Source organism: Bos javanicus, chromosome 18 (assembly GCF_032452875.1).
Source record: "Bos javanicus breed banteng chromosome 18, ARS-OSU_banteng_1.0, whole genome shotgun sequence".
Classification (NCBI taxonomy): domain Eukaryota; kingdom Metazoa; phylum Chordata; class Mammalia; order Artiodactyla; family Bovidae; genus Bos; species Bos javanicus.
Window position 1 is genome coordinate 52,355,362 of NC_083885.1, and position 10,642 is coordinate 52,366,003.

At 45.7% G+C, this 10,642-nt stretch overlaps 1 protein-coding gene across 4 annotated transcripts in view; it reads right to left on the minus strand.

The window, feature by feature from the left end:
• Nucleotides 1-10,371, minus strand: part of ZNF180 (zinc finger protein 180) — a 19,339-nt gene extending 8,968 nt beyond the window's left edge. Inside the window, exons 1-3 of one of the 4 annotated variants that reach the window (XM_061388577.1) lie at nucleotides 10,233-10,371; nucleotides 8,888-8,977; nucleotides 221-295 (exon numbers count right to left, since the gene is read on the minus strand). In XM_061388577.1, coding sequence (XP_061244561.1) covers nucleotides 221-295; nucleotides 8,888-8,938 — 126 coding nt within the window. In that variant the 5' untranslated portion in view covers nucleotides 8,939-8,977; nucleotides 10,233-10,371. Of the gene's footprint in view, nucleotides 1-220; nucleotides 296-8,887; nucleotides 8,978-9,969; nucleotides 10,200-10,232 lie in introns of those variants that run through there. The other 3 variants (XM_061388576.1, XM_061388575.1, XM_061388578.1) reach the window with 3 other exon arrangements.
• Nucleotides 10,372-10,642: the final 271 nt, after the last annotated feature.

A 10,642-nucleotide genomic window follows, 5' to 3' on the forward strand; every position in this document is an offset into this window, starting at 1 on the left:
TCTTTCAAACCTTTAGGGGGAAGAAAATGACAACCCTTACTCAAGTTTCCCTGCAGTTATCACTCTCCTTACATTATAACCAACTCTGTGTAAAAGGTATCCATTCATCTCAATTTCCTCATTTTCTAATCATTTTCTAATCAGTTCACTTCAATGTGGCTTCTGCTGCCTGTCAGCCATGCACATTTCTCAATCGACTCAAAGGCCCTGTCCAACTCACCTGGGATGGGACAGCCAGTGACCGGGCATCTTCTCCCTCAACCTTGATGATAATCTCCTGAGGAAGGAGAGAGTCCTGAGAAGGCAGAGCAGATGAGAAAAAGGAGAATAATCAGGGCTCAAAACGCCCACTGTGAGTTGGCTAGGACCCAGCAGACCACCTGTTTTAACATCCCACCAACAAAACTTCTGCTCCTTCCCACCGGTAAGCACAGGTAGGCCACGTGGGGAGAGACACGGGATACGCAGAGGAGCACGGACGCACAAGACATGGCCTGCTATCTCTGTGCATCTTTCAGACCAGCCCAGTTAGCAGCTGAATGGAGTTGAGTGACCCCAGACACCATATAGAAGGAAAGAACTGTCCAGCTGGGCCCTGCCTGAATTCCTGGATCACAGAATTGTAAGCAAATAGGATGGAATACAGCATGACTGAAGAATGATAAAGGAAAAGAACACCAAATTAACTTCATAAAATGTTTGGCAAAAAATACCACCGATAAGAGCACCACTAATAAGAATCTATGCTGTTACAATTTCTTCCAAATCAGGAAGAAAAAGGTAGAGACTTCCCTGGTGGTCCAGTGGTTAAGACTCTGAGCTCCCAATGCAGGGGGCCCAGGTTCAATCCCTAATCAGGGAACTAGATTCCACATGCTACAACTAAGATCCAACACAGCCAAATAAATACATATTTTTTAAAAAAGAAAGAAAAAGGTAGCTTCAACCGAAAAATGGACAAAGGAAAATGCACAGGAAACCCAACTATGAAGAAATAAAATGGCCAGTGAATACACAAAAAGATGCTCATTTCTTTCAATCAGATAAAATCACATCTCTATTTCTATAACTATCTCTGCCCATTAGAGACCATAAATTCACACTGATATTTCCAATTTAACAACACATTTTATTCTGGCCTCCCTGCTTTCTATATTTTTACCCTCCTTACCTGGATCCCATTATTCTATTTATATTTACTTCTTTGCTCAAACCCCTGTATGTAACCAATATCCCAACCACATGGACTATTTCTTCGGCCTGTTGCTGATGACCTCTGCCCTGGTGGCCCACGATTTAAGAGATTCATATTCATATACTCTTAGTGGAGTTTTAAGTTGATACAACCTTCCTGGATTGGCGATATATTTTTTTAAATAACATTTTACTTGGAAATAGTTAAATACTCACAAGAAGTTACAAAAATAAAACAGACTTCCTGTGTCTCCTTCACCCAGTTTCCCCCAATGATAGTATCGTATACAACCACAGCACACTGTCAAAACCATGAAACTGATATTAGATCTACATTTTTAACTCAGGTACACACTTTATCCCAATCTTATCAGTTTTTATATATACTCTTTGCCTTTATGTTTGTTTTTTAATGGTAATGTTTTAAAATATGTAATAGCCAATAAGTCTACTTGAAAGTATTTCCTTAGGAAATAACAGAAAATACACTTAGGGAATCCCCTGGCAGTCTAGTGGTTAGGACTTAGGACTTTCACTACCGTGGCCTGAGTTCAGTCCCTGGTCGGGAAACGAAGATCCTGCAAGCTGTGCAGCACAGTCCCGCCCTCCCCTCCAGCCCCAGTAAACAAGAAAGTACATTTAAGTATATTACAAGAAACCTCATTAAAAAGTTACATTAACATAGCAAAAATGGGAGGAGGGATTAAGTGTCCATTAGTAAGTGCCTATTTAAATAAATTATGCTTCATCCAGGTAACTGACTACTCTTCAGCAGCCAAGAGAAGAAAAGATAGATTTGCATGGATTGAGGCATACAAATGACAGAAAGATGTCTGTAACATATTGTTGAGTAAAAAAAAAATTAAGAACAGCATATGGACTATGAATAAATTTTTATAGAATATAAACAAGCACAGAAAAGTCTGGAAAGACAGTCTCAAAAGCATTAAAAGCAGTTGTATTTTGGAAACGCAGAATTGAGGGACAAGTTCACAGTCTGTGTTTCAACACTGTATCCATTTTTAAATGACATTTGTTTTCCTATATTCAATATAGGAAAAAAAAAAACAGCAAAAAATGTTTCCTCTTGAATAATCACTTTGAAACAAGGCAATTCCTTTGTGGCTTCCTGAAGTTTTTACTACCGAGTATAATGACTCAATCCGTCAACTGACAGTCCCTTCAAGAATAGGCATATCTCTTTTTATTGTGCTTTACAGATACTGCCTTTTACAAACTGAAATCTGTGGCAACATCACATCAAGCGAGGCTACTGGTTCCATGTTGCCAACAGCATCTACCCACTTCCTGTCTGTGTGTCACATGTCATTAATTCTCAAAACATTTAAAACTTTTTAAGTATTACTGTATTTGTCATGGTGATCTGTGATCAGTGATCTCTGATGTTACTATTGTGATTGTTTGGGGCTTCCCAGGTGGCTTAGCTGTAAAAAATCCTGTTGTAATGTAGGAGACTTGGGTTCAACCCCTGGGTCCAGAAGATCCCCTAGAGAATGAAAGGGCAACCCACTCCAGTATTCCTGCCTGGGAAATCCCACGGACAGAGAAGCCTGGTAGGCTACAGTCCATGGGGTTGCAAAGAGTCAGACAGGACTCAGCCACTAAACAACAACAAAATTGTGATTGTTCTGGGATGTCAAGAATCGTGCCCACATATAAGAGGGCAAATTTAACCCATAAATGTTGTGTAGATTCTAACTGCTCTACCGACTAGCTCTTCCTCTGTCTCTCTCCCTCTCCTCAGGATTCCTAATTCTCTGAAACACAACAATATTTAATTAGGCCAATCAATAGCCCTTCAGGGGCCTCTAAGTGTTCAGGTGAAAGGGACCAATTTCATGTCACTCAATTTAAAAGCTAGAAAGGATTAAGTTTAACATGGAAGGCATGTGAAAGCTGAGACAGGCCGAAAGCGAGACCTCTAGCACCAAACAGCCAAGTTCTGAATACAGAGGAAAAGCTCTTGAAGGAAATGAAAAGCGCTACTCCAGTGAGCACACAGACGACACAAGAAAGCAAAACAGCTTTATTTCTGATATGGAGAAAATGAGTATTCTGGAGAGAAGATCAAACCAGCCACAACATTCCCTTCAGCCAAAACCTCATCCACAGCAACGTCCTATCCCTTAAATTCTGTGAAGGCTGAGAGAGGTGAGGACGCTGCAGAAGAAAAGTTTGAAGCTACCAGAGATTAGTTCATAAGGTTTAAGGAAAGAAGCTGTTTTCCTGTGACATAAAAGTGCAAAGTCAAACAGCAAGTGCTGATGAAGAAGCCGCAGCAAGTTATGCAGAAGATCTAGCTAAGTAGTTACTGAAGGTGGCTATACTCAACAACAGATTTTCCATGTAGACAAAACAGCCTTATACTGGAATAAGATACCATCTAGGACTTTCCTAGCTAGAGAGGAGAATCGATGTTTGGCTTCAAAGTTTCAGAGGACAGGCTGACTCTCTTGTTAGGGGCCAATGCAGCTGGTGACTAATTTCATGCCAGCGCTCATTTACCACTCCGAAAATCCTAGGGCCCTTAAAAATTATGTTAAATCACTCTGCCTGTGCTCTATAAATCGAAAAACAAAGTCTGGATGATGGCATATCTCTTTACAACATGGTTTACCAAACATGTTAAGCCTGCTGTTGAGACCTATTGCTCAGAAGGAAAGATTCTTTTCAAAATATTACTGCTCACCTGAGAGCTCTGACGGAGATGTACAACGAGGTTAATGTTGTTTTGATGCCAGCTAACACAACTTCCATTCTGCAGCCCATGAAGAGGGATCACTTCAACTCTCAAGTCTTATTTGAGAAATGCATTTCATAAGGTCATAGCTGCCAAAGACAGTGATTCTGCTGGTGGATCTGGGCAAAGAAAATTGAAAATCTTCTGGAAAGGATTCATCAGTCTAGATACCATTAAGGAGATATGTGTATGTGTATGTGTATAAAATCTTCTGGAAAGGATTCATCAGTCCAGATGCCATTAAGGAGATTTATTTGTGTGTGTGTGTGCATGCACGTGCACAGATGCTCAGTCATGTCTGAGTCTTTGTGACCCCATGGACTGTGGCCTGTCAAGCTCCTCTGTCCATGGGATTTTTCAGGCAAGAATACTGGAGTGGGTTGCCATATCCTCCTCCAGGAGACCTATGGGAAGAGGTCAAAATACCAATATTAACAGGAATTTGGATGAAGCTGATGCTAACCCTCATGGATGACTTTGAGGAGTTCAAGACTTCAGTGGAGGAAGTCACTGTAGATGAAGTGAAAATATCAAGAGAACTAGAGTTAGAAGTGGAGCCTGAAGATGGGACTGAATTGCTGCAATCTCGTGGAAAAAAACTTTAATGAATGAGGAATGGTTTCTTAAGGATGGGCAAAGAAAAGTGGTTTCTTGAGTTGGAATCAATTCCTGGTGAAGACGCTGGTGAAATGACAACAAAGTACTGGACTTCCTTGATGGTCCAGAGATTAAGAATCTGCCTGCCAAAGCAGTGGACACGGGTTCAATTCCTAGTCCGGGAAGATCCTACAAGTCGTGGGGCAACTAAGCCCAAGGGCCTTAGAGCCTGTGCCCTGCAACAGAAGCTACCATGGTGAGAAGCCTACAGATCCCAACTAGAGAGTAGCTTCACTCTCCACAACTAGAGAAAGCCCGTGCACAGCAACGGAGACCCTAGTGCAGCCAAAAGAAAGAAAGAAAGAAAACCTAAAAAAAAAAAGGAATTAGAATATGACCTGAAGTTAGTTGATAACTCAGCAGGAGGATGAGAGGATTGACTCCTATTCCGAAAGAAGTTATATTTTCAGTTATGTGGGTTAATGCTACCAGACGGCACTGCAGGCTACAGAGATATTGCTCATAAATGAACAAGTCAATTGATAAGGCAAATTTCACTGTTACCTTCTTTTAAAAAATTGCTACAGCCACCCTAACCTTTAGCAACCACCACCCCAATCAGTCAGCAGCCACCAATGAGGCAAGGCTCTCCACCAGCAAAAAGATTATGACTTGCTGAAGGCTCAGATGTTGATCAGCAATTTTTAAGCAATAAGATATTTTAAAATTAAGGTGTGTACCTTGTTATGGAGCTTCCCTGGTGGCTCAGAGGTAAAGAATCTGCCTACTAATGCAGGAGACTGGGGTTTGATCCCTGGGTCAGAAAGATCCCCTGGAGAAGGAAATGGTAACCCAATCCAGTATTCTTGCCTGGGAAATCCCATGGACAGAGGAGCCTGCAGGTTTACAGTCCATGGGGTTGCAAAAGAGTTAGATGCAACTTAGCAACTAAACAACAAAAACACTGCTTATTTAGACACAGTGCTACTGCACACTTAACAGACTCCAGTATAGTGTACACGTAACTCTGATACGCACTGGGAAATCAAAACATTCATGTGCCTCCCACTGATAGGGAACAGAGTAAAGGGACAAAGTAGGTAATTAAACAGTTAATCCCACTAGGGGATTTAAGTAAAGAAAAATGTATAGGAGACCCCTGTAAGTTAATGATCACTCAAGAAAGCACGCTTGCCTAGCAACAAAACCAGGCAGCAGGAGCATATGAGACACGCCCCCAAAAGAATAAAAGAATGGTGGTGTGAGACCCGCATCCTGATAGGCGAGCTCAGTGAGTTAATGATTCCTATGACACGCTCCTCTGTGTACACAAAAACAAAAATATAAGTAAATGGTGACATTCTGTTTACTAAAACCTGAGATAATGTACCATTTTTAGCATGAGCATATGTTATTTCAGTTCAGTTCAGTTGCTCAGTCGTGTCCAACTCTTTGCAACCCCATGAATTGCAGTACACCAGGCCTCCTTCTCCATCACCAACTCCCAGAGTTCACTCAAACGTCCATCGAGTTGGTGAGGCCATCCAGCCATCTCATCCTCTGTCGTCCCCTTCTCCTCCTCTCCAATCTCCCCTTCTCCAATCCCTCCCAGCATCAGAGTCTTTTCCAATGAGTCAACTCTCTGCATGAGGTGGCCAAAGTACTAGAGTTTAAGCTTTAGCATCATTCCTTCCAAAGAACACCCAGGACTGATCTCCTTTAGAATGGACTGGCTGGATCTCCTTGCAGTCCAAGGGACTCTCAAGAGTCTTCTCCAACACCACAGTTCAAAAGTATCAATTCATATGTTACTTACCCTTATGCAAAAGAGCATAATCTCTTTTGTTCATTTCCACTGCGCCATGATAGTCCCATGACCATGTAGGGACAAGAAAACTTCCCTGCCCAATGTGGAGGAGGAGTTAATGATAGAAGCATGACATCTACTCAAGAAGGAGGAAGGTGGTCCTCTCCCCCTCCTCACTTTTCCCTTGATTATAAAACTGTAGCCCACTAAGTTTCAGGGGCATGGCCCCCTCTCGCCCGCCTGCTTGTAAGCCTCACAAGTGTCCTATCCTAATAAGTCACTTTTTTAGCTATCACTTTGCCTCACTGTGCTGAGATAGAAAGAACTGGAGCTCCTTGGAGCCCCAGAAATGCCACCCAGCGGTTTCTGTTGTTGTTGTTCAGTTCTTAAGTCATGTCTGACTCTTTGTGACCCCCTGGACTACAGCACACCAGGCTTCTCTGTCCTCTACTGACTCCTGGAGTTTGCTCAAATTCACGTCCATTGAACTGGTGATGCTGTCTAACCATCTCATCCTCTGCCACCCCCTTTTCCTTCTGCCCTCCATCTTTCCCAGCATCAGGGTCTTTTCCAGTGAGACAGCTCTTCACATCAGCTGGCCAACATACTGGAGCTTCAGCTTCAGCATCAATGCTTCCAATGAATGTTCAGGGTTGATTTCCCTTAGGATTGGCCTAAAGTGGTTTCACCATGACCCTTTTTAGATTTACTTATCTGATCAACTCCTCTGTAAGTAACTGATCTCCCATTTCCACTGCCACGCTCTCTTCCACACAGGCACCCCTTGGCCCACCAGGACTCTGCTGCCCCACAGGAGGCCGGCCTCTGCCAAAAAGCCCTTGTCATGCTGCCTGGGCTCTGACTCTGCAGGCCTCTTCTCACGTGCCACTTGGCTGTGGCCTCTGTGTCGATGCCCTTATCATCCTGCCTGAGCTCTGATACTCCACATTGGGGCACTCTCACATGCAGATACTCTCTGCCTGCTCAGGCTGTGACATGCCACACCAGGATGCACCTCCACCCCCAAACACGGGTGCCTGTCTCACCCTGCTGTGGCTTGGACACCCCAGGCCGGACCAGCCCTTGCGTGGACACCCCCACTGCACTTGGGCTACCCACACTGGTGCATCCACTCTCGGGAAGTCCTTCTCACCAGTTCTGTTCCTGTCACCCCAAACGAGCATCTCCTCCTCTGTATGGGCACTTACCTCACCTGACCTGGGCTCGGACTCCTGATGCCACCATCCTCACCCTGCTTGGTCACTGACGTCCCCACACATGGACACCCTCGTCACCCTGATCAGGCTGTGACGCCCCATGGTAGGTAGCCCTCCCTTAGCTGCAGACGCCTAACTGGCTCTGCTCCACCTAACAGCTTCAGGACTGAACTGTTCAGGAAGGGAAAGGTGAAATTCTAATTTAACTAATTTTTTTTTTTTTAAGTTTGATTTTTTTTTTGATGTGGGCCATTTTTAAAGTCTTTATTGAAGGTATTACAATATTGTTTCTGTTTTATGTTTTGGTTTTTTTGGCTGGGAGGCATGAGGGATCTTAGCTCTCCAACCAGGGATTGAACCCACACCCCCTGCATTGGATGGAGAAGTCTTAATTACTGGACAACCAGGGAAGTCCCCTAATTTAACATTTTAAAGAAATGAAATGTTCTCAAAGAAGATGTGCTGTAGGAAAATGCTTTAAACTGTTTATTTCCTAGACTTAAAATGCACTGCATAAAAGGACAAAAATAGAGCTAAATGAAAACAGAAAGTCATTCGGAATACAACTTACAGATAATCTTTGTTAACTGATAAATTTATAACATATTTTCCATGTACATACAAATTATACCCCTTTATAAAAAGCATTTTGAAATGCTATTTACTTAACCCAGATCATAAATATCTTTTCAGCCTATCAGTATCTACAGCGAATTCCATTCAAGGTTTTACTATAACTCATTTAACTCTCTTCTTACATTGAATATTCTTGAAATTTCTTTCCAACTGCTTATTCCCAAGCAAAGCTGTGAGTTGCTGGTCAAGAGGGAAACAGTAGCCTAAGGGCTTTGCATTGTTGTCATTTAGTTGCTCAGCTGTGTCCAACTCTTTGCAACCCTATGGACTGTAGCCCGCCAGGCTCCTCTGTCCATGGAATGTCCTAGGCAAGAACACTGGAGTGGGTTGCCATTTCCTTCTCCAGGGCATCTTCCCACCCAGGGACTGAACTCACATCTCCTACACTGGCAGGCAGATTCTTTACCACTGACCACCAAGGAAGCCCAGGGCTTTCGATACGAGATGCCAAATTCCTTCCAGAAAGAGTTATTGGGTTAAAAGGGTGAGGAAGAGTAGGGAGCTCCATAAAATGTAGAAAAAGTGTGAGAAGCTTGCTGACTGGGAGGGACCAGAAGCCCCAAAACATGACAAAGAGAGCCAGACATGCTCCCTCCTCCCATGCCCAGAGGATCAGACTGTGAGGCATAGGGGGAGCAAACTCTGGTCTCCCAGGAGAAGGGAAGCTCCACTCACCTGCACGCAGGCCTTCAGGGACCCTTGGGGCTTCTCATCCTGCTCTTCCATACTCTCCTCCAGGCACAGGCAGGGACCTGAGATCCTGAGCTGCAAGAGGAGAAGCCCTGAGTATAGCATCCTCCTGTAGGTCCACTGTGGGCCACACCCCACCATCAGCCTCTGCTTCAGGGATGCAGTCTCCATGGCAACTGTGTTTCTAGAAGCTCCTGCCCAGATAGGGTCTTGCCTGAATAGCTATGCTTGTACCTAGAGTCGCTAGTCCCTCTCCCAGGCCAAGACTCTGCAGTTCCACTGGATGGTCCAGTGTTTGGGGCCTCTGGGCCACCTACCTGGAAGCCCACCATGTGCCCGAGCTCCACCTTACACCCATCACCAAAATCTGCAGCATGAATCAGTCTCTGTCCCACTGGATCCTGGGACACCCCCCACCCCCACAAACACCCAGCACACTGAGGATCCCCTAGTGTCCACCTGCCACCCTCAACCTGAATCTGCAGACCCAAATCAGCACTTCTTCCTAAGGCAAAGAGCAGGGCTCTGGGCTTGATGTTGTTGTTGTTTACTTGCTAAGTCATGTCCAACTCTTGCAACCCCATGGACTGTAAACCCACAGGCTCCTCTGTCCATGGGATTTCCTAGGGAAGAATACTCGAGTGGGTTGCCATTCACTTCTCCAGGGCATCTTCCCATCCCAGGGATTGAACCTTTGTCTCCTGCACTGCAGCCACTGAGCCACCATGTAGCCCCCTGGGCTTGATGATCCACAGTCAAATACCTGATTAACTGCGTGAAGTTCATTACTTAGCCGTGCCCCTCCCAGGATCCTATCCTTCCACTGACCCTCCAGCACCTGGCGATTGCCTCTCACTTCCTGTTCAAAAAGCCAAGCATAGGCACAGAGCTCAGCTGCACCCACGACCTCCTCCCTCCTGGGATCGGTGGGCCCCTACCAGAAGAGTACCAGCCCAGACTCCCCACCACTCAAAATCCTCCTGGGCCCCCATCAACCCGGTGTCCTCACCGCTGAATCCAAAACGTGGCCAGCATGGGGCTGGGGGGCGCCCTGACAAGCATAGTACCTGCTAGCCCCTCCTAGGCCCTTAATGTGGACCTGTTGTCTGCGTACCGGCTCGAAGTTTCTGGGTCTGAGACTCGAACAGTTCCTGGCAAATCCCCGCCTCCACAAGCCATCTCTGCCCCATTGCTCTCTCTTACCCATCCCTCAGCACCCCTGGATCCTCACTCAAACAGTACAGTGTGAGTTCATAATGCAGCTGTACCCTGAACCTGCACCCAAACCGCTTTCTCCACCAATCTCCCCAGGCCCCTACGTGCGTCGCACCTGGGACGCGCGCAGAGCACAGTACCGGGATCTGCAGTTGCCCCAGCATCACCACCAACTTCTGTGATCTGACGCTGAAGCACCGCCCACGCAGGTCCCAGATCGCCCACCCACATACTCTGTCCCAGCCACCCGCCCAGACCCTGCGCATGCGCGCACCAGGCACCCGGCGTTGCCCCGCCCCCTCACCAACCTGAGAGTCCACCAGCTCGAGGTCCAGGCAGGGCCTGTCACAGCTTCAGTGCCCACCACCGCTCTGCGGCAAGACGAGCTCGGTTAGGCAATTCTCTACCACGACTCTGCACACGACAGACTAGGCTTAAGCTAGTTCTATCCCCTCCCTTAGTCGGCATCTACAAGGCCGCTCGGCTTAACCGCCAAAGGGCCGAGGTGCACGTAGATTGCAAGCG